The sequence below is a fragment of the Pipistrellus kuhlii genome, unplaced genomic scaffold (genome assembly GCF_014108245.1).
Source record: "Pipistrellus kuhlii isolate mPipKuh1 unplaced genomic scaffold, mPipKuh1.p scaffold_m20_p_6, whole genome shotgun sequence".
Taxonomy (NCBI): domain Eukaryota; kingdom Metazoa; phylum Chordata; class Mammalia; order Chiroptera; family Vespertilionidae; genus Pipistrellus; species Pipistrellus kuhlii.
The window spans coordinates 36,729,135-36,755,104 of record NW_023425562.1 but is presented as its reverse complement, the minus strand read 5'-3'; the positions used below and the strand labels follow the sequence as shown (position 1 = coordinate 36,755,104).

Genomic DNA, 25,970 nt, shown 5'->3' with positions numbered 1-25,970 from the left:
CGCTGGCTTTGTGCCCAGGAACGCCTTTCCTGCCTCATTTGGGTTCAGGAAACGCTCACTCCAAAAGCACTTTGTTCCCCACGCCCTTCCACCACCCAGAGGCGCCCCGGTGGAAACCTCCTCTGACAGTCCCTGTGGCTGTCCCGTTTTCCCAGGTACAATCAGACTGCTTCCAATGCACAGGCCCTGCCTCCACGAGACACCTGCTAAAGATGGTGACAGACAGCACGGCACTTGTGTCTGAAGTCACATTCAAGCACAAGTCATTATAACACCTTTTTCCTGAGAAAACCTCTTAGCTGGCTACTTCCTATCCAAACTCCTACTCACCATCCTTACTTCCTTCATTAAGGATGCATCAGCATGCCTGCACACATGAACACACATACACACACACACTTCCCTGCTCATTCTGCCAGAGCTTTTTATCTTCACTTCCTAAAGAGAGGACTCTTGCCCTCAGTGGCCAATAATATTATGCCGAAGCTACTGCAAAATTCTGAGTTAATCCAAAGGTTGTGAACTTCATTAGAATTTGAGCCCACCCGGTGAGCCGCAGCGCTCACACTCGAACCCAGGAACCCGAGGAGTGCAGAGTGGAGTCAGAGGGGAGGACGCGGCCGGGCCAGCCTTCCTGGGACACTAACCTTTGTCAGATGCTCACCCTTGTCTGACAGACTCAGGCCAAGGAAGCACAGCCTTTCACATCATCGTATGACTGCGTCCCCGGTAGAAGGGATCATTTTTAAGTGCCAATAAGAAAGACCTTACATAGTATTCTACTCAGTACTATCCCATTCCCATTGCCTTTAGGTTTTTTGTGTTTGTTTTTTTAAATAATAAAACCCATACTATTCTATACCATTGGCTAGCCACAAGTCTGGAAACACAGATGATTTGTTATTTTATTACTTATCCTATCAACAAGCCATTCGTGTTAGAGGCACGTTTCCACACTTGGCAGCCACACTATGGAACATGATTTTTCCATTTGTAACGGGTGAGTCAGCGAGCCGAGGGAAGCGACAGTGTCACTTCCTGCTAATGCCTTCCTCTTTTGGCAGCGCTTCCAGACTATCGTGTCTTCACAAACAGCGTCCACCTGGAAGGTGTGGGGAAAGATCTCTGAGAACTGTCTTCCCTTCTGAAAACACCTGAAGCCTTCGAGACCCCGCCTGAGAGCAGCGCGCTGTGTGAATGGAAACATCACCTGGAAACATCACAGGATCTCACTTGCCGCGTCAACAGCACCAAAGACACAACAATGCACTCCCCCTCCTCCTCTGGAAGATTCTCTCCCGAGGATTTCTTTTCTGAGGCTGCAAGGCGACGCTATGGGTGTACTCGATGGCCAGAATGCCACGGGGTGACCTTCGCTCGCAGGAAACACCCCAGGAGGAGACATAAAGCGAATGCACCAGGTGACACAGAGCCAGAGTGCCCACAGACTCAGAGAATAAAGGTGCTTTGGACTCGAGATGAATCAGGAGAGAACCTAGACTCAGGATGCAAGGGTCCGCTGCCCACAGGAGGAGCGGGCACAGCCACAGTCGACAGCAAAGCTCGGAAGGGCGGTTACTGGCCCATGGAGAGACGTGTCTGTGATGACGGCCCTGCAGTCTCCGTAACAAGGACATTTACCCTCCGTCACCCCAGAGACCTCTCTCCTCCCAGTCGCTGGACGGCCTTCTGCCACAACAAACACCTCGAGGGCTTCCTGAACAAACAAACTTGCAAAGGAGGAAAAGGAACCAGCGAAGTACACGGGTCAGACTGTGGGAGCCTGTCCAGCTTGGGGTGCTTGGGTGGGAGTGGGGCCCCAGGAGAGTACGATAGCTGTGGCAGGAGGCAGCGCCCTGTCATGGGAAGGGTTCCGGCGGGTTCTCGCCGGTCCCTGAGTTGAGACCAGGACCCAGCACAGGAAAAGGTCACCAGGGTGGCGGGTCCCTCCTAGCCGGAGGCTACTCACGTAGCAGCCTGCAGAAGTGGCTCTCGGTCCCTCCCCATGCTCAGGAGGTCCTGATGCTACAACTGCACTTGTTGGTGGAGAAGCACTGAGCGACCCCCATAAGAGCGAAGGGAAACTCTCAGTCCTGACTATGTCAGTGTGTGTGTGTGTATGTGTGTGAGAGAAGGGTAATCCAGGGAGCATATGTGCGTCACTGAAGGTTGAGCACTTTTCACATTTATCAAAATAAACACTTAATTTCTTCTTTTTTTTTATAAGCCTTAGGACCAATTATATTTTAAAATTTTTAAGGAAAAAGAAACATGTCAAGCTCTTTTATATTTCTATCTCTGTCACCTAAAATTCTTAAAACCTTGACTTCAAACTCAATTCTTTTTTGGAGGGGGAAAACAATAAAAGCCACGAGCAGGCCGCAGAGAGGCATGGGAGACCCGAGGGTGGGTGTGATGTGTGGATGTGGGCGTGGGTCTGTGTCACCCGTGCAGCCACAGGGCTGAACTAACTCAGCAGCAGGTCTGGGTACAGGGCGAACATGTTGCTCACTCGCCGTGAGGATGCAGTAGGGTAAGGACGGGATGGGAGGGGACAAGGAGCACAGGCACTCACCTGCCACCTGGGTCTAGAAAGTCTCACTTTCCAGTCCAAAAAAATCTGTATCTAAAGAACGGAGGTGAGTATCAGATCCCAAAGTCTGGCCTATGTACTTCTACCCCATTACACAGCAAATAACCTGCACGCCTGAAAACTACGGCCAACTGTGTTGAGCGTGCTCAGTGGAACTGAGACCAGAAAAAGTGCAAACGCTGCCAATGTATTGGGTGAGGACCTGAACCAGGACCCACTGCATCTTACGAGCACTCAGCATAAAGCCTCACGACATCTCCGGCCGCCCAGGCTGTGGGTTCCACTCCGGTAAGTTCACAGAAAGTGCTGACTGTGATGTGAGCGGGACCCACAGGGCTCAGTACTTTTCAGAACGGGAGCCGAGGCCGGCCTGCAGTGCGGGCTCCACTGGACAGTCTCCAAGACTCTGCAACGCCCTAGTTGTCTCCTAGTCAAGAAACACCCCATTTTTTCTCTTAGAGTAAATGTGAAGCAAAGGCATCCCTGGCCAGACCCGGGCAAGTCCCAATGTCACAGGAGAAGAGCAGAACCTAACGTAGACATGCACGTGTCTGCCCAGCGCCATTTGGACACGTGTCTGCCCAGCACCCTTTGAGGTTATGTCAGCAGAGAGACACCCCGAATCTGGTAGATTCGGGGTGTCTCTCTGCTGACATGAGCTCACCTACCCTGAACCCCCCACCCCCCAAAGTGCTTCCAAGTTAATGGATGTGGAGGGGCCAGTCCTCAAAGGTCACAGTAAATGGGAATCTGCTTTAAGAAAGGGCAGGTGTAAAAAGAGAAAGTGCAGGTGCCAGGTGGACACTTCTGTCCAAAGCCAGTGAGGACCGCCCAAGGTGAGAGAACTCAGGGACAGACTCCACAGGGGTGGGTTTGTCTGGGTGGTTTTTCGTGGGAAACACTCGGATTTTCAGATTTCCCAGGGTGCTGGGTGTGCAGTGAGCGTGGCCTTCAACTCACGATCAAGGAGAAACCTGCTGGCAATTCCCTGTAATTGCTGTTAGGTGTCAACACTGAGGGAGTGGCGGGAAAGGAAATAAGCATTTAAGGAATATTTTTTTCCAGAACTAGCAAAAGTCCATTCCCCAAAGTTTAGATGGTACATTTCTAGTCTACAGAGGCTTTGCTCATTAATGCTGGCATACGGATGTATATGGATATATATATATTTATTTATTTTTAATTATATACAGTCAAACCTCAGTTCTCGAATGTCTCCCATCTTGAACAATTCGGTTCTCGACCAAGTTGTTCACGGGGAAAATGTCTCGGCTGCTGAACAAAACTTCGGTTCTCGACCCAACAACCCTTTCATGCTAATACCTGTATGACCAGTGACGTGTCTCTCAAGCTACAAACAAAGGAGAGAATGCACAAGTTGAGTCAATTTACCACTATTATTAGCATCTCGGGAAATTCTGCTGTGAGATATTTTCAGGGTACTGTTGCTTCTGCTGCTGCTCGTTATTATTATTAAATATGCATAGTAAGTCACTGTGGGTCCTGAGAAGGTTAGTGATAGCAGCAAAGGAAAAAAAGGAAGGTTGCGAGAACAGTGATAAGAGCTTCAAATGGAAATAATGGCAAAGCATGACAGAAGCTCATTTTCCAGAGTAATCGGAATAAGAAAGGTTAAAACAGGGAATCAGTTAGGGGCCTGAAACAGATTCGATGAGTTTACATTATTTCCAATGGGAAGGGGGGGAAAAATGATTTGGTTTTTCGAACAAATCACTTCTTGAACAGCCTTCCAGAACGAATGAAGTTTGAGAACCGAGGTTCCACTGCGTACATATAAAAATAAAGCTTAACAAAGGACAAGGAACATCTCCCGAAACTTTGCTTAGAATATCAAAGAGGTGACGTGCCCTGTGGAGGCGGCCTGCTCCTGTCAGCGTCAGCGCGGACGAGGTGGCACTGTTTCCAAAGCAGCGTCCCGGGAGGCAGCCCGGGGCCACAGGTGAGACTGGGCCAGCAGGCGGCCCTCCCAGCCGGAGGGCCGGAGGGGGCCAGCTGGGGCCACAGCTGCCTGGGACGCAGGGCGGGACCGCACAGCTTACCTCTGTGCTCGGGCGCGGGGCCACTGGCCCCCCAGCTCTGGCAGAGCGTGGCCAGGTCCTTTGGAATGTAGGTCTTAAAGATATTGAGGATGTCCAGGCGCTTCTCGTGGCCCTCAGGCGCTGGCTCCTGCTTGACGGCCTGTGGGGCGGGCTGGGCCTGCGGGGCTGTGCTCCCCCTGGAGCCCTGGCCGGCCTTGGAGGGGGGCTCTCGGGGAGGTAGAGCGGGCCCCCCCTCCTCTTTCACCTGCGGCTGACCCTGAGGTTGAGGGCTCAATTTGGCTTTCGGAGGATCCTGGGCACTGTGCTTACTGGGGGGGCCCAGGCCGGCCCCCACGGGGGCGATGACATACTTGTCCCCCGGCCTGCTGGTGGCCGGATGCTGGGAGCCCACCCGGGCAATGACAGTGGGGGTGGGGGTGGCACTTCTGCTGAAGCCACCGCCCGCTACGGGCCCGGGTCTGGGGCCGGCCTCCTGCTTCTGCCTGGGCGGAGGCTGCTGGGCCGGGCCACCGTGCGGCTCTGGGCCGTGGCTCGGTTTGCTCTGCCGAGGCCCCTCGGAGCCGGCTGCCCAGAGCGCGCAGGGGCCCTCCCGGCTCTTCGGCATGCCGGCGGCCTTGGTGGTTCCACACAGAGGCAAGGAGCTGCCTTTGGGCCCCGACGCCCCGCCTGGCACCTGGGTGCGCGTGAACCTCGCAATGGGCAGAGGCTGGCAGTCCTTGCCCCCCAGGGCGGGCGGGGGGCCTGTGCGTCCGCTCCGGACGAGGAATACCAGGTTGTTTCTGATGCTCTTGTAGCCGTTGGGCTGCGTCCACTGGGGGGCCATGGCGCTGCAGCTGACGCGGTGCCAGATGCGCTTGTGCATCCACAGCACCTCGGGGTAGTAGGTCTTGTGGCTGCAATAGGGGCACGGGTACACGGCCAGCGCCGCCTGCAGCGAGGAGGCCAGCTCCTTGTGGCTGGCATTGTCCCGGGTCGACCTCTCGCTCAGGTCTAGCGGGACCAGGTCCGGGGCGGGCGCCCTCCTGCCCCCAGAAGGCTCCTTGTGGTGCAGATCGCAGGGCTTCTCTTTGGGGTGGCCAGCCGGGGGGCTTTCCGAGGACAGCTGCAGGGCCGCTCCTTCTGGAAAAGCCTGACCCGCGCTTGAAGGGAAGTCCACGGCGGCATCCCTAAAGCCGCGGGCCTCCTGCTTGGGGTGGCACGCAGGCATCTTCAGGTCGACGGAAAACCGAGGCAGCTCCGGTCTCCGGGAGGTCTCCCTGCCGCGGTCCTCGCGGGCGGACGTGTCCACGCGGGGCCCGCCGGGGTCCTGGCCTGGCAGGCCGTGTCTGAGGCTGTGACTCTGGCCTCCGTTGGAGAGCAGGAGCGGAGCCACGTCTTCGGAAAAGCGGCGGCTGTGTGGCTTTGCCCCTGAGGATCAAATGTGAAACGTGAAGTTACCATTTCTCATCAGAACAGAACAAGGCACAGAAGCACAACCGGGCGCTGGGCGCAGAGAGGGTGCCCGGCTGGAATCAAAGCGCTCCAGGGTCCGGCCGGCTCCCCACTGCGCTCTGCAAGGAGCCAAGGAGCCGGCCACCACCAAGGGCAACGTGACGGGGAGGGGCGTCTTTTTTTTTTTTTTTAATTGATTTAAATGATTTGGGCGACTGTAGAGGAACATGAAATAGCTGGGTATTTAGTTCCTGTGACAACAGAGTCACTAGTGAACAGGGAGGCTAGTTCATCAAACACTGGGAAATGCATTTCCTTACACACAGTCTTCCCAGGCTCTCCAAGGCTCTAACTCAGGCACATTGAGGCTACCAGGGGGCTGCAGGATACCCACCCACCCCCCAGCCAGCCGCGTTAGGGTAAGAAAACTCAGAGGCCAATATGCAATCCGTAGCCACGTCACTCGGCTGGAAAACAGCTTACTCTGCCCAAGGGGCCCTGGCTGCCTCAGCAACTGCTACAGGCCAACTGGCCCGATCCCAAAAGGGTCCCTAGAACTCTCTCCTGTATGGTCCGACGTCCAAAATCTTGACACCGAAACTCTCCTGCACAGGCATGAAGAAAAGGGGCGAGTCAAGCCACTCATCCCCACCCTTCTGGGGAGACACCTGGACACACCCCCAGCTCTCGGCTCCTGGAGGGTCCTGCCTGGGCAACGTGGACCGCCTGCCTCCGCGGGAGGACCTGGTGTGACCAACCTCGGCTCTCCCAGGTGGATGCTACGTACTGTGAGATCACAGTCAAGCGTGGCCGGTCTGGCCTCAGAACCGAAGTTTTACAATTTCTGCTACATCGGACTTGACGATGACCAAGCGGATTCGACAGGACTTAAGAAAAATTCCGTCTTCAGTTTGCACTGGTGCCCCGGGTTTATTTAACTCTAGGAGTCCACAGTTGGGAGGTGTAAGAAATGTTTCTGGGTCCCTTAAACCTCCATTCTTCCTCCCCGGGAAGAATGTGATCTCGCTGTTGCCAGCGGAGGGGGGATGGGGTAAGAGCAGGTGTTCTCTTGTGAGAAGCCCAGGACTGTCGGCTGTTACACAAGATTGTTTTGGAGATTTTAACACTCTCTTGGAATGTAGGGGTCTGTCTACACAGAATGCTCTTTTAAGTGTCTGAGTATATTCTTGGAATAAACCTGCAAGTGAGGGGCTGCGAAGGGCTACAAAGTGCTGCCCTCTGCACGGTCAGGTCTGGGCAGGCCGAGAGGAGTGCTGCCCTGCTGACCCCAGGGCACAGGAGTTTTTCGGTGCCATTTCCAACTTAATTCACCGTCATTTCACCCGCAAGGCGGGCTTCCCAAAGAACTCCGTGCCACTGCCCCCACCACCAAAAAAGCAGGCCAGGCCCCCACCCACCAGCATGGAAGGGTCCCCTCCCTGCAGGATCTCCAGCCCCCCTGCCGCCCAGCTGTTTCTGCTGGTCACCAAGCTCCGTGAACACACAGCTGCCTTAGAGGCGACACGTAGCCAACACTTTATTAGATCACAAGGAGGACGGCCAGGAGTTTGAGCACAGCATCACATGCTTACGGCAGACAATGCGCTTGACCTTCACCGGGAGGCGGAGTGACACTGAGAACAGAGGCTCAGGACGGCCACATGTCCCTGTGGGCGCAGGTGCCTTAGAGGACCTGCACTGCTGTCTGGGCGCTGCAGCACATGCCGAGCCCGCAGGGAGCATGCAGCGTGTGCGTGACCCCACAAACACGCACCACCTGCATGCACACACACACACACACACATGCACCACCTGCAAGCACATACACACACACACACACACGCACCACCTGCATGAACATGCACATGCACACTCACACACACAGTCGTTTTTCCATAGCTGCTCTCTCCTCAGCCCATCATTTCTATGACACACACATGCCTTAAATTACTCCATTTCTTTCTAAATAGGACCTTCCTGAATGTGGTTTTAACACTGACCAGACCCACACCCCAAGGCTGGGGGTGCCGGGCTCACCTTGCACACACATCTCATGATGGAACACCCATCAGCCATAGAGGTTTGGGGGTGAGTTGGGGGCTTTCAATGTTTGGAACCCTGAGGCGGCATCTCCAATACACAAGCACAGCACTGCCCCTGATATACTGACACGGTGATCCCGCTACCTGGCAGGGGAAAAAATCACTCCCCTTTTACTTTTTTTAAAAAAACGTTTTTATTGTGATGGAGCATAAAGAGGGGCAGGGGGAGCTGGATTCTCCAGGACTTACCTCCCAGACTACTGGTGAGGACAGAGCCCCCAGACAGCCCTCCAGGGAACAGCTGGGATCCTGCTCCGAGGACACAGAGGGACGTGGGGACACGGCGTTACCCGCCCACACCCCCTTTACCACCACCCAATGAGCGCAGGTCAGACACGTGTGTTTTTCCTCTGGGCCCTTCATCATGTAACAGGACATGGAGCCATGTGGCCGGCTGTGCGCCCTGCCGAAGGGCAAGCTGGAACGCCCACGTGGCCGGGCTACCTTCTCACTGCACGTGTCACCACCGCACTGTGTCACACTGAACAACAAGACAAGATATGACACCTCTGCACAGAGACCTGCAGTGCATCAAAGGTGAGGTTCACCCTCTGTTCTCAGTCCCCAGGGGAATGAGGAGTCAGGTCAGAAGGGGCAAGAGAGAAGCATACAAGGACAAAGACCTGGTTTCCAGATGAGATGAAAACAGCGTGGCAAAGTGGGCGTATCACCATAATGATGGTAGATGTCAAACCTCAGCCCACAAGGCCCTAGGGTTGGCTGGGATGACTCTTCACCCAGGAAGTGGCACTCCTGGGCTGAAAAGATGCTCCAGGTAACACCAGGAAACGCAGGTTCAGAGCACAGAGGAAGTGCTAGAGGGAGAGGCAAGAACGTTGAGGAGGAGGAGTTAGGAGAGTGATGACCCCACACGGCATCGCCAACACCAGGCTTCCTGCAGGCTGAACAGCAGGAAATTTGGGGGGAACTCAGTGGACACTGGCAAAGGACTGGTTCTTCTGATCACGCTGCAGCAGATGGGGAGGGCCACCCGCCAGTCACCTTCTGGGGCCCACTTTTCAGAGACGGGCCCTCACTGCTTCCCCTTCCTCCTGCCACTGCCACGGACCCAGCTGGGCTGCAGGTGAAGTCAGAAGGGATGCTTCCCCCAAACCCTCCTGACACAGGGCAGCTTCCATCAGCAGCCTACTCTCTTCATCCAAGTCCCCAGGTTCCCTTTCCACTGCAGACCCGAATGACAGCTGGCTCAGGCCTCCCAGCAAACCCGCGTTCAGGTACTCGGTTCTCCAGCCAGGGGAGCTGTAACTATTGGACATCATCATGCCACTCCTACTTTCTGAGAAAGGTCCACCAAAGGAGTCCCGTACCTGAAAAACTCTCATAACCAGAAGCTACAGAATTGAAGAGAAATTTGAGATTTCAGCAGTTAATTTTGGTATTTGTGAGTTTCTAGCCACTCATATCAAATATGTCCTGTTAGCAAAGCTTGACATGACAGAAAGAGCATTGTAGCTTTAAGTAATGTTTCTTTAGAGAGACTTCCTTTGTAATTTTTCAGCTGTCTTAAAAGGGGGTGACTAGTAACCAGAGAGATACAGGCCAGAATACAGGCCTGATGCTTTGAGAGAGATGAGAACAATAGGCATGAAGATTTAGTGCAGCAAAAGTTTTGGCTTCAGTATCCGGGTGACTTTTCCATTAACTAATGTGATGTAAGCTTCCTGTGCAGGAGAAATGCAGTCCACGGTGAACCACACCGCCCCCGGCTGGCTGCATCTGGACGTTCCCCTCCTGGAAATAAAAGGAACCAGCCAAACGTGGTGTCTGCCCTATTTACACAGAGGGCTGCCGGGGAAGCATGTTCCCACAGGGACCTAGTTCAGGGGCTCCTGGTCCCCGGGGTTCCAGCAGACAAGGAAGTCTGAGGCTCCCAGACCAGGCACCATTGCCACACCAAAATGAAACTAGCAGCAGGGTCAGCAAAGGACAGCTTTGGTCTCCAGGGAGGATGGGGGGGAAAAAATTGCTTCTCACAATCCAGTATCATAGGTCAACCCTATGATCAGAAAAATTCCTCTTAAAGGAGTGTGTTAAAGTTCCCTCACTTATGCATGAATAATGCGGATGAAGTCTGAGCGGTGAGGAAACAAAGCTCCCTGGGTTAGGGAATGATATATGCAATTGCACGCACATGAACTACAGTAACGACAAGAGGAAGACTACATCATAAGAAAAATGATGGGACCAGCACACTGTGAAAACTGAGTCATCCCACCTTAAAATGCTTATACGTGGACGAATATTTTGTTCCCTCACTGGTTTCGGCTATTTCTTCTGTATAATAGAATACAGCATACAAGTTTCCATTTTAAGTAATTACCGTATTAACATCACTTGCAAAACTGTGCTGTATAGACCTTAATAGAAACCTTCATGAATATTTCATCCCTTTGGAAAGTCCTATTTTGATTTCTCAGGGAAAACGTTACAAATTACATACTGAATTTCTAACTGAAGTAACCTTGTTACACAAGAAAACCTAAACTTTAAAATCTGGGAAAGACGTTTTTCAGAAGCTTTCCTATCCGATGACTACAAAACCAACATTTTTAAAGGTTAATCAAATACCCAGTTCTACTCACAGCTCTCGGGTACTGAACAGTAGTTTGCCCGCCATAAAACACGGTCACATTCTGGGAGCCTAGATCTTACTAATTGCTTCCTCATTGACTGGACCATAAAACCACATCACTGGGGCTGCTGCTGAGTTGTTTGCTCACTCTAACCCAGGCTGAAGTGAAGGAACTCAAGTCTACTTCGAATGTGACTGTAACGTTTTATACACTCTCCTTCACCCCCAAAATCAAATAGCAAACTGTAACTTGGCTGTTTGGAGGGGGGAGGGAAGGGAGAATGCAAAGACATGTCAAAAGGAAAGGAAATCATCCAGCAAAACTTTACAAACCATGCTTGGAAATAAGGAGCGGTTCCAGATTACATGGGTAAAAAGAGCAGTCGAACCTTAACAAGGAACCATCCAAGTAACGGCTGAGAAGAAGGCACTCCCAGCTCTCAGAGGTTTTAAATGTCAACAAGGAAGTGAACAGTGAGGAGAAGGGCGGGAAGGAGGGGCACCCAGACCGGTTTCACATCCTCCTCCAATCACACCGCTCCTGTGGACTGGGAGTCCTAATCACTCACCAAGCATTACCAAGAATGCACTTAAGGTAAACCGCCTGTGCTTTCTCCTTCACCAGAAGTGTTTTTAAGGGATCAGGGGCCCAGAAAGACTTTGGAAGAGAAGTCTCACTGTAAGTCTCCAGCTCCAGCGTGACAACAATGAGCACTCACATACAACATAGTCATTTGTGGTTTCAAAGTTTTTCTGCTTGCTTAATTATCCAAAAATGCAAAACCCAAATTCTGTACATTTACATGGAAACTATAATGATCCTTTAAAAAAAAAAAAAAACAGCTGATTTACTAGCAGAGTCTTCAGATTTAAAGTCAGGCACGTGTCTGACTTGCAGAACAAAGGCCATTTCATAAGGAGGGGTCTGTGCTCAGAGTGAGGACAGCAGGCCGCCAGTCCAGCGGTGGTGCTGATGCCGGCGCCATGCTTGGCCTCTGCCGCTAGGTGGCGCCTGCACACAATATATAACCTCCCGCCTGGAGCTATGTGGGTGGTCCCCGGATTCCAGAAAGGGGATGGAAGAGGCATCTACTTTTAAACAACAGGTATTTATTAGCGAAAGACAGGCACCAAGAACTTGCTTTACGACCCATTAATACAATCTTGCGTATTTCTTTTGAAGCACAGCTTCAGGCCATGCATCATCAGAATGGCGGTTCATCAGAGGGTCTTAAAGCATCTCCGGCTTTGGTTTCTGTTCCTTCATCAATATTTTAAGAGGATTAAAACATGGAGAGCTTTGCCCTAACTGGTTTGGCTCAGTGGACAGAGCATCGGCCTGCGGACTCAAGAAAGCTCCCTGGCTTAGGTAAAGATATATACAATTCCACGCATGACACAAGCAACGTGAACTACAATAACAACAATAGTAAAGTCTAAGTCATAAGAAAAATGATGGGATCAGCACACTGTGAAAACTGAGTCATCCTACATTATATGGACAGTGAAGGGCATGTACCTTGGTTTCAGACACATCCCCAGTAGGGGGTGTGCAGGAAGCAGCTGATTGATGTTTCTTTCTCATCAATGTTTCTAACTCTCTCTCCCACTCCCTTCCTCTCTGTAAAAAAATCAATAAAACATATTTTTATTTTAAAAAATGGGAGAGCTTTAAATTAATGATATACTGGAATTATTTGGCAAAAATCCATTAAAATAAAATAACACATCCATATGCATTAGACTTTGGGGACCAGCATTATAATACCTCCAAAAATCCAAAGCTGCAAAAATTTATTCAACTTAGTGATCTAGTCACTGCCTGAAAATATTTTAGTGACTTAATAATAACCAACTTTAAAACGTTTTCCAATAGGTATTTTTGCATTGGCTTCAAAGCAGTTCATCTCAAAGTTAAAAGAGGAATGTTCCAGGGGTGCGGACACCGTATCCAGTCTAAGAAGGCAGGCTCATTTAATGTAGAACGCTGTCATGGGGAGACTCAAGTCTGTAGGTCTCAGTCCTTGTTGCAGGGCCACGTCTGATCCCAAGTCTAATATGGGAAATCACCTCCTCCAGTTATGCCAGGGGGGAGTATCCCTTCATCCAATGAGTGAGGGCTGCCCCGTGTGCCCAACACTCTGCCCTGCTCCGGCGATGCACATTATTAGCCCTTCCTCGACTTCGAGTCGGAAAACCAGAAGTAATTACTTAAGACTGTGTGTAAGGAGTAGTAGGGAGGAAAAGGGAAACCATTTCCACAGCTGGCTCTTCCCTCCAGTCTGTTCAGAGACAGACGACACAGGCGGGGCACCTCACAGGGTGCACGAGACAGTGCGTGCAAAGCGTGGTGGTTACATCCCTTCCCAAGCAGAACTTTGTCAAAACTGAAATTATTTTCATTCCTTGAGTATTCTCACGTGTGTCTTCCATCAAGCGGACTGAATGTGCTAGCTACAGCCCTTCTGAGCATTTGCCGGAACTTGCTAACTCCGTGCCCACAAAGAGAAAACTATTATTTAACAGAGCCAAATTCAATCAAAGGAGCATCCCACCTCGCCTCATCCAACAGCCAGGGATCCGGGTGGGAGAGCATGGCCGGGCCCAGCCCAGCACCTGTGGGTGACAGAGCCGTCGGCAGAGCGGTGGCTGTGGGGCCTGTAAGCCAGGTGGGCCACAACCTACCTAGCCAGTAACCTCTCCCACAGCGGAGGCGGGGCATGGGCATGTTACACCCCTTAATGAGTGTAAACATATAAATGAGAATAAAATGTGTGCATTTTCTGTCTCTCCGACATGACAAGTTCAAACTATTACAGAAATATTAAATCTCAAAAGTTCCACTTCATCAGAGACACTTAGTGGAAAGAACTGCTTTATCTATTTTACTTAATAATTTAAGCAAGTCTTCTCAAACGCCATCACTGAATGTTTCTGTAATCTCAGGCAGGCTGCCTAAGCCACATACTATGCTGAAATAGGACTATAATTACAGTATTCTTCTTTAAATATGAACAAAACAAGCATATATACATTCTCGTTTCTGAATGTCTTCATCCCTTAGTTTTATTTCCTCTCCTTTTTACCTAAAGGGACAATACACATATTCCCTCTGTTGGGTATCTTCAGTTGTGCCCCTAATTTATAGCTCATCTCCAATGTATGCAGTTTTGAAAGTCAGGATAGAAAAATCAGCAGCCTCGAGGCCACAATGCCGTTCAGAGGCTCCAGCATCTCTGGAAAGCCCCAGCTACTGACGTGGGTTTTCTCAATCACTGAGTCATCGTTCTATTTTGAGAAGGAGTTGCAAAATCTCGTTTCTGTGATTGTTTTCCAGGAGGCCTTGGCGAAGCAGGAGCCCTGCGTCTATGAATTAGAGGTTTGTAAAGCTATGTGAAGGGTTTTCCAACAAATCCTGTTAGCTGGACTGGAAAGGAAGTGCCCTCAGCCCGGTCCCGCTGCCCCCCTCCGGCCTGGCGTCCCTTCCAGGGCTGTCTAAGAAGGCCCTGCGGCTGGCCGGCCAGCCCGGAATAACTCAGCACGGGAGCTATCTGGGGCAAAGGTGAGGACCACGGGGCCAGGAAACAACGGGTCACCAGTTACGCGCTTGGCCACAAAGCTCCCCACCGCCTTCCTCCCTGTCCAGGAGCGTGACCTCGTCCGAAGACTGACAAAGAAAACCAGCCTTTCTGAGGCTGACCGCGAGACGGTTCCTGGGCAGCGAGGATATCACAGGGCCTGTGTGTGCACCGGGGTGCACGTGTGTCTATGTCCCTGCGTGGGAGAGGACGGCAGCCCCCCAGGGGGGGGGGGCGGCTCTCTGAGGACATATTTTGAGGGCATAGGCCATCTCAGCCCCATCTTCTACTTACTAAGGATGCCATCATGTTTGATACTAATTATTTATTCGCTCTCTAAGTAAAGCCTTTCAAATGTCAGGGCAAAGCCTCCTGCTGACTTCAGTGAGCAAAGCACACACCACTGTTCTTGCAGAGGGAGACAGGTGCTAATCAAATAACCAAGAGCAAACGTGACCGCCCAGAGATGGAGGCCGCAGGCCCAGGGTTCCGCCACCTTGGCTCGCTCTGCCTGCTCCACTGTCCACGTCCAGGATACCTCCCCATGACCTGTGTGATCTGAGCCCTGCCTGTGCACCCAGGTGAGGGAACAGTGTCTTCAGGGACAGGGCCCCAGCTCCACCCGAGCACACTGAGGTCGCTAAGGCAACGAGCAAAGAGGCACGACTGCAGAGCCGGAGGTGCCTGGAAAAGCTGCAGCTGCTGTTCCCGAAATTCAATTTTAAGAACAGCATCCACTTAATGACTCTGGCATCTTACGCGGTCTTCTCTCCAACCAAGAAAAACACCTGCATCAGGCTGCTGCGTCCCTGTCCCTCCGCCTCCCACACATGTTGGCAGCTAGCGCCTGCACACAGGACTGAAGCAGGTCTGCTGGCTGCGGTGGCCGAGTGACAGCACAGGGCGGAGAGTCCTAAACCACATCTGAAAACAGACTGTGCTCACAACCTTGGCGCTCCCTGCTGCTGAGTCACCCTGCCACCACCTGGACATCACGGCCACACTCACCGGCCATGCCAAACTGTGGCATCCCATCCCATTCTCTGTCCCAGTCTGCCTGTCTGTCCTGATGCTTCTCTCCTCACACACAGGCACATGTGCACACGTGTGCACACACAGTCCCACATGTACTATCTCAACGCAGTCACACACAGGAAGCCACATGGGTACACACCCGTTTTGCACACACAGTCATGCACACAATTTCCCACAAGAGAGCCATAGGGTTTAGGAAGGGAAGACCGTGGGGTCAGCACTGTCCAGCCAGATAATTACATACATGACCTAAGACCTGAGAACTCGCTCCCTCTCCCACAGCCAATTGCAAAGTCCAGAATGTCAACCAAAGGAATACACCACCCTTTAGGAGAAAACGTGTGTGTGTGTGTGTGTGTGTGTGTGTGTATGTGTGAAGGCTGTTTTTAAAAGCTGAGGGCATCCGTTCATACCCTCAGAAACTTAAAACTGACAAATCTTAAAGGCTAGCATACGCTGAGCAGTGCACACACACGTGTTCCATCTTTTCCTGTACTCAGACCTCTGTGGACTGTATGATTATATAACACACACACACACACACCAAATCTACATGTAGCTGCAGAAATGAAACGGGTATTATTTTTAGAAGCTGGGAAAAACTGTATTAGTCACACGCAATAGTCACAGTGTCTTCCACACCGCAGCTCCGCTGTGAGGACGCAGACGGAGGACGAGCAGCTCCCGGCAAGCGCTGACAGCTCCTGCTCGGCCACGTCTGGCACGCCACACCCTGCGCGCTCCTGCGGCGTCCCAGACCCCACACAGAGCCCAGCCCTGGGCAGGAATCACTGAGGTCCGCTTGGCAGAGGATCAGATCACCAGGGCGAGGACTGATGCTCTAACAGGCAGAGCTGAGGGAGAATACGAAGGCGTGGGTGATGCAGTACAGTTACATGAGCCCAGGTATCCACATGCTGCCACTCAACTCGGATGCAGCCACGGCTACACCCACCACCCAGAGCCCTTTTCTGCACCATCACCCTAGACCCGTGGTCGGCAAACTGTGGCTCGAGAGCCACATGTGGCTCTTTGGCCCCTTGAGAGTGGCTCTTCCACAAAATACCACGGCCTGGGCGAGTCTATTTTGAAGAAGTGGCGTTAGAAGAAGTTTAAGTTTAAAAAATGTGGCTCTCCAAAGAAATTCCAATCGCTGAACCGTTGATATTTGGCTCCGTTGACTAATGAGTTTGCCGACCACTGTCCTAGGCCAGCGGTCACCAACCTTTCAAGCCTCACTGAACACTAGTTGGCGATCGCTGCGCTAGACAGCAGCCAGTAGGCTTCGTCACTGAGGGACTACCGCATGAGATGGCCACAGTCGGGGGAAGTGTGTGTCTGGTCCATGAGGCAGGCCCCCATTCCAGGCCCGTGGTCTCTGAAGCTGAGTCCCCGACCCAGGCTCTCAGGAACCAGCTACTGGAGAAGGAACAGTATGCCAGGCCCTCTACCACCCAGGAAAGAAGCGTGTTCCCACGGAGCCCACAGGAAATGTCACCTGTCATTTCACCGGCACAGGGAACCAGGGGGACGGCATCAGGGGTGTGAGTGGCGCGTCCCGAGGGGAGTTCAGTTCAGAGGGCCTGCCTCCACTCAGTCCCCACACTCCGTGCCCAGGCGGCCAGGAAGGAAGGCCGACCCTTCCTCCCGAGGCGCTTCCTCAAAAGCTCACACCCACCCCACCAACAAGGAGCAGCTTCAAGCAGCCACTTCGGTTCCAATATCCAATTAGCTCTGTTTGCAAATGAGTCCAGATCCTGGCAGCAACTGTCCTCAGTCACTGGGAAGGAAGCCGGCTCACCCACAGGAGCGGCCTCTCGCAGCTCGTCCGTCCCCACAGAAGGCATGCTGCTCTGAATACGAGGTCAGGGTCCAGCCGGCACATGGATCCACTGAATCTCACTGGAGGGGGGAGACTCAGGAAAGAGCCACGTTCACTTAGGAACGAAGCCTCTGAGCAGCAGGATCTTTATAAAGTAAGAATAGCTTTGGAGGCTGAAACTGTTTTTGGCTCAGTGGATAGAACGTAGGCCTGGGGACTGAAAGGTCCCAGGTTCGATTCCAGTCAAGGGCATGTACCTTGATTCCCCAGTAGGGGGTGTGCAGGAGGCAGCTGATAGATTATTCTCTCTCATCAATGTTTCTAACTCTCTATCCCTCTCCAACTCTGTAAAAAGTCAATGAAACATATTTTTTAAAAAAAATAGCTTTGGAGACGGTACAGGGCACTCCTGGGGGAGCATGTCCCACAGGAAGATCGATCACACACAGGCCACTCGCTCTCTCTGACAGAAGCTGTGACCTCCCCAAATCCATCTCCATGTCACAGCGTGTCCTCGGGCAAAGCCAACGGGGGAATGTTGAACGTGCTTTACCCGATGTCAGAAGCCATGAATTCTCCCATTAATAACCCCAATAGGAGATCCGCAAGTTATCCACACTTACTGCTTTGGGCTTTTGGGCTTATAATCAGATAGTTGATCCAGTTTCAAACCCTAAACCTTGATCCAAGCCCAAAGGCCATGGTAGGTTCAAGAAACAGACATCAGCCGTTCTTACAATACTCACCACTCGGACTTCACCTGCAGCATCGGAGTAGTGAATGGAAGGTCACCTTTCGTAAGTACAAACACATACCTGAACCTCCAAGACCAAGGTTTAAAGTCTCATCTGAAGTACAACTCTGAGTCTTGAGTTTGGCAAAAAAAAAACATATATTTTTAACATATATATATTTTATATGCCTCCTTCCTGGGTTGATTCTAGATAAAAGAACGCACACTCCCTCATTTTTCCACTCTCTGTCTCCAAATTAAAGGGAGAGAGCAGCTTTCATCCCAAATTACAGCTGTTGTTAACCATCGAACCAGGAGGAAAGAAAGGCAGGAATATGGAGCCATTCTCATGCTTGGCAGACGCAGCCCGAAAGACCTCCATAGGTACCAGAGAGTGCGGGCCAGGCCAGTGGGGGATACTGAGAAATGAGCAGACACCGGGATCCCGTCAGTGCGCGGCCATTTGGAGGCCACCGAGTCCAGGATGAAACTTGGCAGCGCGTTCTGGGAGCTGCTTTGAACTCGCAGGCATCCACTCCTAACAACTACTGATGGCTCATCCGGTCCCTGGTCCCCGACTTCAAAGGGCAGGCTCTTGGCCCAACCCAGCCTCACCGTCTCCCTCTCTGTGCCTCCAGGCACTCTCGGCATGTCTTTAACCCAGGAAAACGTGGAGACCTAGGTCCGGAGGACGACTCCAGGAACCTGGAGAAACTTTCAAAATCGGAAAGCACTGCTGCCTTGACGGGATTTGAAAACTTGCTTGGCATGCGGTCCTGAGCAGGGTATTTGCAAGCAGAGCATCCATTTCTGGTGCTTTGTTAAAATATGCAAATGGGTGCCAGATCCAAGGACAATTTTTTACTGCCTTAACCCTATCACACTAAGGAATCCTCCATAAAAACCCACCTTAGAATTTACATCTGCTAAAGCTTTGCTACTTAAAGCCAAGAAGTAATAAAACTAGAAAGGGTTTGTGGGTTTTTTTTTTCCTTCCTTTTTGGATGTAATTAATTATATAAACGTGGAGCTTTCAATTAGAGAAAATACTGCATCAACGATTTTATTATTCCTAAAACCAGAAATACATAGTTCCTTTTATGGAATTACGGCCGGATGAGGTTCTGCATAAGCTTTGCACATTTCTAGCTTTATTTTCATCATCTCAACCTCTGAAGCGAGTGATACTGAAATAGGCAAAGGAGGACTTACCTGTTAAAATGGGAACTCCTGTAGTTTTGCTTGTTACCAAGTTGCAAATATAGCCTAGTGGTCAAATACAACTGCGACCTCTTAGAATCAAACGATAAGCAGTTTGTGGGTGAAATAAATGTGTCAGTAAGATAACAGTATTTTTAGTTTTGTTTTTAAATATGTTTTATTGATTTTTTTTACAGAGAGGAAGGGAAAGAGATAGAGAGCTAGAAACGTCGATGAGAGAGAAACATCGACCAGCTGCCTCTTGCACACCCCTTACCGGGGATGTGCCCGCAACCAACGTACATGCCCCTGACCGGAATCGAACCTGGGACCTTTCAGTCCGCAGACCGACACTCTACCACTGAGCCAAACCAGTTTCGGCAAGATAACAGTATTTTTAGATCACTCTTTCCCAGTGCTGTAGGAGTCCCCCATATACCTTATTACTGCTGGGGACAACGTCTTTCACTAGAAGTCACTTTGATCACTACCCAAAAGTCACTGGTCTAAGGCATTGTTTAAAAACAGGATAAAAAAGACAGTTTCTTGGATTATCCTTACATGTGACAAAAGAAGGGTAGACACCAAATCTTCTAGCAATAACTTCATTTAATGTAATTAACCTCCCTCTCCCCTTTGGGAGCCTATAATGCAGTGAGTGCTAAGCTACAAGAAAAAACTACCACCTGTAAAACACATTTGTAAAAGCACATTTCCACGGATGCTTCCTAGCCTTGACCGATAGGAATTGGCCCCAAATGCCAGGGGAGCAACAAGACTTGTCAAAAAGTACCTTGAGCCAAAACCAGTTTGGCTCAGTGGATAGAGCATTGGCCTGCGGACTGAAAGGTCCCAGGTTTGATTCCAGGCAAGGGCATGTACCTTGATAACTTAAACTTGGTAAATGTTTAAATTATTCCAGTAGGGGGTGTGCAAGAGGCAGCTGATTGTTGTTTCTCTCTCATCAGTGTTTCTAACTCTCTATCCCTCTCTCTTCCTCTCTGTGAAAAATCAATAAAATATATATATATATATATATATATTTTTAAAGTACCCTGGCAGAGGTGGCACTTGCCTGCAAACCACTTTCAGGTGAAGCTGGGACGGTCAACTGACTCACCAAGACCGCATCTCCAAGTAATCCCAGGATGCAGAGCTTATTTCCACCGCAGACCAATCCATTCCCGAGAACTTGAGATCTCCCTGCATGTTGTTAGGTTGGGGGAGTGGGAGGAGCCACTGTTTTTATGACTTTCTTGTCTGCGTGGTGGAATCCACGACTAATACGTCAGTAATTCTTCAACAGTTCAAGCACGGGACAAAGATTCCCAAGAGAACAGTGATTTGCCATGGATTTTTTTCACACGTATTTGCTTAGCGGCTTTTTAAACCAAAACTACGTAAGGATAGGCCATCCATAGGCAAAATCAATTTAGAACCAGGAGAAACGGGACCACTGATTTCCTCAGTCTGCTTGGGGGATGGGGAGGGAGGTGCAGAACAAATCCTAGAAAACCTCAGCCATAGACAGAGGATGTACCACTGAGATTCCCAAAACATGTCTCTGTGTCTGGGCAGCCTATGTGTCAAGAACAATTTCTGGGACTTCTTTGAATTTGGATTAAGGAGAGAGATGTATGCATGTGACACAGTTTCAGTGGTTAGGACTGGAGTCTTTCATTCACCCTTTAACTCTTAATAGACTCTGGGGGGCATTTGTCAATGTCCCAAATACAGGGAGAAACCGGGGCCCCTCCGACACAACAGGGACACTGGCATCCACCACAGAACAATGCCAATATAAGGGAGGCCAACAACCTCCACTCAGAAATGCCACCCACAGAACTCCAAACAAGACAGAACTTTCCAAAGTGATCTCCTAGCACCCTGCATAGTTATTATGATACTAGAGGCCCAGTGCACCCATGCACGAGTGGGGTCCCTCGGCCTGGCCTGAGGGAACGGGCCAAAACCAGCTCTCCAATATCCCCCAAAGGGTCCCAGATTGAGAGAAGGTGCAGGCCAGGCCAAAGCTCCCCACCAGTGCATGATCTGGGCCAGGGAGGGACCGAGGGAGGTGTCCAGGCAGTGTCCGGCCTATCTTGTCCAGTCCCAATCTGCCGGCCCCCAGCAGCAAGCTAACCACCAGAGTGTATACCTCCTGGTGGTTAGTGCACCAATAGTCGAACAGTCAGACACTTAGCATTAGGCTTTTATTATATAGGATTATTGATTATATTCCCTATGCTGAACTTCACATCCCCGTGACTATTCTGAAGCCAATCCTATATAATAAAAGGATAATATGCAAATTGACCCTAACAGTGGAACAAACGGTCGCTATGACATTCACTGTCCATCAGGGGGCAGGTGTTCAATGCAGGAGCTGCCTCCTGTGGTCAATGTGCCGCTCAGCCAGAAGCTGGCCCATGGCTGGCCAGTGCAGTGGTGATGGCGGGAGCCTCTTCTGCCTCCACAGCTGCACTAAGAATGTCCAACTATGATGTTAGTTGGACATCCCCTGAGGGCTTCCAGGCTGCCAGAGGGAGTGGGCCTAAGCCGGCAGGTGGACATCCCCTCAGGGATCCTGGACTGAGAATTTTCCTGCACCGGGCCTCTAGTATAAAATAATATCAACTGTAGTTGGAAAGTAAAATTTTAAAAAATAAAATCTGTATCAGCTGAAATTATGACATGCAGTTATTTCAAACAATAAGCTAACACAATAATTGTGCTCATTTACCAAGTTTAAGTTACTCATTAACACTTCCTAAAACATTTTGCAAAAGACAGGCATTTCCTCTCCAGTGACTGTCATCTGTGTCTGGGAGGCCACCCGTACAGCATCATCCTCCCTCCAGGACCCGCTTCAGAGACTGAAAGGAAACTTCAAGGTCAAGGTCCTCAGTGCTGTACAGAGCACTCAAGATCTCACACCACCCAGATGCACTGTGTACAACTGTTAGAAAACACCGAGTTATTTTTTAAAGGAGCAACCAACCTCAAGGTAGTTCTTTATTCTTCTGAATATCTTTTTCCATAGTACTAAACCTCAACAGAGCCTATATCTGGACTTAAAGTTTCATTTCCCCTTTTCTTCCTCAGCTAATTGTTCTTCTAACACTCGCAGTGTGAGAGAACCAGAATCTCCCGTCGACAGTAAACACACCAAGGATTGCTCAATAAGCTATCATCAGCCAACCATAGACAGACAGGCAACAAGACCAGACACTTCCACGTGCATGAAGTAACATAAGCTTCCCACAGAGGCCTAACGGCGAGACACTTCCCAGAGAAAACACAGGACAGCCAGGTGATCTGAATTCCAGAAGCACAACAAATAATTTTGGAGGCATAAGTATGTCTCAAATATTACGTGAGACATACTTCTATTATTTGCATGCAAAGATATACGCACCCCTATGTTCATTGCAGCCTTATTCACGGTGGCCAAGAGTAGTTTGAATAACAGCCAAAGTGCCCTATGATAGAGGACTGGATAAAGAAGATGTGGTATACACACAATGGAGTACTATACGGCCATAAGAAAAGATGAAACATGGATGGACCTTAAGAACATTATGCGAAGTGAAATAAGTCAGACAGAGAAAGCTAAGAACTATGTGATTTAAGTCATATGTGGAATAGAAAACTGGAACTTGGAACTCAAACAGCAGTGTGGTAGTTGCCAGAGGGAGGGGGGTGGAGTAAGAAAGGAGTCCTCATATGAGGTGACAGGAGGTTTGATGGGTGGTGGGCACATGGTCCTATATACAAATTTTGTACATTAGAATCCACACATGAAACATATATGTTCATGCTGAGTAATGTCACCCCAATAAGATTAAAAAAGAAAATGTAAAAAAATAAAATTAATTAATTAATTAATTAAAAAGAAACGGGACTCATTGTTTACCTGACAACCATATTTTTCAGGAATTCTGTACTGCTATTTACTAAATCTGGCAACTCCATAACTTGTTCTCAACTAAAATAAATGCATTATTTGGGTGAATTATGTCAAACAAAGGAGCTGAAAAGTGACAGGTCACAGGGCGATGCGGATGGCAACCCCAGGTGGCCCTTCAAGGTGCTCCTGGTCCAGGGGCCTCGGTCTGAGATTCTGTCTCTGGCCTTGGGACAGACGGCAGGAGAGAAAAGACCAGGCCCTCATCTCCACTATAGCCGTGCACAACCTGCTCACAGGTGTGACACTGTAGCTGTGCACAGCCAGCTCACAGGTGTGGCACAGCTAGCTCACAAGTGTGGTACTGTAGCCGTGCACAGCCAGCTCACAGTGGCTCTGTAGCCGTGCACAGCCAGCTCACAGGTGTGGCACTGTAGCCGTGCACAGTCAGCTCACAGTGGCACTGTAGCCGTGCACAGCCAGCTCACAGGTGTGGCACTGTAGCCGTGCACAGTCAGCTCACAGTGGCACTGTAGCCGTGCACAGTCAGCTCACAGGTGTGGCACTGTAGCCGTGCACAGCCAGCTCACAGGTGTGGCACTGTAGCCGTGCACAGTCAGCTCACAGTGGCACTGTAGCCGTGCACAGCCAGCTCAAAGGTGTGGCACTGTAGCCGTGCACAGTCAGCTCACAGGTGTGGCACAGCTCTGAAAACTACAAACATCTACAGCAATACGCCCTCCCCACCAAGTAGCAGATCTTTAAGTTCTAAGACAAAGATCTTTAACTTAAGGGGGGAAAATCATGAAATTCTGACCCAGAGTGGAAAAGGCAGTCCAGCCTGGGCGATTTTATCTTTTCCTAACTTTTCAAGCACATGCCCTTTGTCACTGGGGCTCCTAAACAATCTCAGGAATCTGATTCTCACTGGTGTGTGGGCTATCACCGTGGAAACTGAAGACTCTTCCTCCTGGAGCAGCACAACCTGTGCAGAAGCTTCCGGTTCAGCCTCCAAAATTCCCAAGTCAGACGTCTGTGACTGAGTCCCTCAGCCCGGCATTCAAGAACTTTGCAAGTCATCTTCAGGTGACATATTTAACTGCATTTTGGGGATAGTGCAGATCCTTCTCTGTCAGTCAAGGTTTTAGGGGTTTGTGCCTTGTTTCTAGTCTCTAGCTCTGCTTTGCCCTACCAAACATCATCATTTCTCATAAAGCAAAAACCAAACAAACAAAACAGAACAAAAAGCACAGTGCCCAGGAACATTTCTTAGAAATTTTCAATCTACCCCACCCCTAGTCTAATCCCAAAATAGTCCGTATAAATCCTATCTCATGAATCATGCAGTAATCATTTCTTAACCAATAATAATAATACAGGTGAGTTTTAAATCTAGGGAACCACAGTAACTAGACATCACTCTGGAAACCTGATCCTCATTTAGGAATCAAACATGATGTTCTCTCACAGTCAGTCCAGTGAACAAATTGCTCCAATAACGCTAACATTGGGTTCGGTCGCTGGACTGGTTAATGATTATGGAGGCACCACTCTCCAGCAGGTTTTGGATATGAGAGTCAGGCACGCAGAGCATTCTCTGGAGCAGTGGTCGGCAAACTGCGGCTCATGAGCCACATGCGGCTCTTTGGCCCCTTGAGTGTGGCTCTTCCACAAAATACCACAGCCTGGGAGAGTCTGTTTTGAAGAAGTGGAGCTAGAAGTTTAAAAAATGTGGCTCTCCAAAGAAATTTAAATCATTGTACTGTTGCTATTTGGCTCTGTTGACTAATGAGTTTGCTGACCACTGTTCTGGAGGATGGTCAAGGCATCGGAGGGTCCCACTGAATTACTGTTTCAAATGATACATCCCAATAGCCAACTGCATTTTTAGATGAAAACAGAACTCCTAGTACATTTGGAATGCAGTTTGTTCACTGTGCTGAAAGTCATTATTCTGCAGTCAGAAGAAAGAACATGAGTAATACTCTGATCTGCACATTTTTACGGGAACATATTTGGCAGCTAGCAGTTAGCCCAAATGTCTTACTAATCTGTGAGAATTCTTCCCTCAAATCAATGGCTGCCTGTGTGAATACACCAGGATACTGAACACCACGGTGTTGAACATGCACACAGAATGTGGCAGCAGTGGAAGGATGTGGTTAATTTTTAACCCGAGAAGAATACACCTCCTCTTGCCTTTTTACTGCTAGTAAAATCTGAATCTAAAACCACAATCGCTTTTACTATGCAGAGCTTATGCAAATTGTATGCAAATACTGGCTCCAGGGATAGCCTACAGAGGTTTCGTGAAAAACTGGCCTCAGATTCTGTCCAGCACACAGGACATTAAGAACCAAAAAGGGAAAATAACCCTAAACTTACAAATGAAAAATTTAAAACATGTGCCAGAGATGCATACACAACAAAAACACTCAGCTAATAAAACCTAAGTGCTTGAAGAGTCTAAACTTACTAAATAATTCAGTGCACCCCTAGGAGCAAGCTGGCCAAGGTGGATGCAAATGAAACAGCAGCCCGCTGAGCAGAAAGCCTCTGACCCCAGAACACCATGCCTGCTGGGAGGGCATCCCAACTCCAGAGAGGGGGACGGGTTTCCTTCTGAGTTCCTGGGCCTGGACCCTGCACTCCCCCTCGCAGTGGGCTCGGCCCTGGCAGGGATAGGGGGCCTGTTCTCCCAGCAGCCTGAGAATTCAGTACCGGGCAACAGGTCACATGGGCCAGGGGCTGGAAGGGTCTCTGCAGTTTCTCCCCACTGCACAGGAGGGCTCCCTCTGGAGAGGACAGCCTGCGGGCCTCCTGGTGACGTGGCACAAGACAAATGCCCAAAACCTGCAGCAGACATACATGTTGTAGGAACAGAGAAGGCCCCTGCCTGGAAGCCACCAGTGCAGG

The 25,970-nt window shown here is 50.2% G+C and overlaps 1 protein-coding gene across 4 annotated transcripts in view; it reads right to left on the bottom strand.

Moving 5' to 3' along the window:
* ZNF516 (zinc finger protein 516) overlaps positions 1-25,970 on the bottom strand; it is an 86,234-nt gene that overhangs the window by 10,370 nt on the left and 49,894 nt on the right. For 3 of the 4 annotated variants that reach the window (XM_036418225.2, XM_036418226.2, XM_036418224.2), the window contains exon 3: positions 4,654-6,060. In XM_036418225.2, the coding sequence (XP_036274118.1) occupies positions 4,654-6,060 (1,407 nt within the window). Of the gene's footprint in view, positions 1-3,792; positions 3,945-4,653; positions 6,061-25,970 lie in introns of all 4 variants that reach the window. The other variant, XR_004984341.2, reaches the window with a different exon arrangement.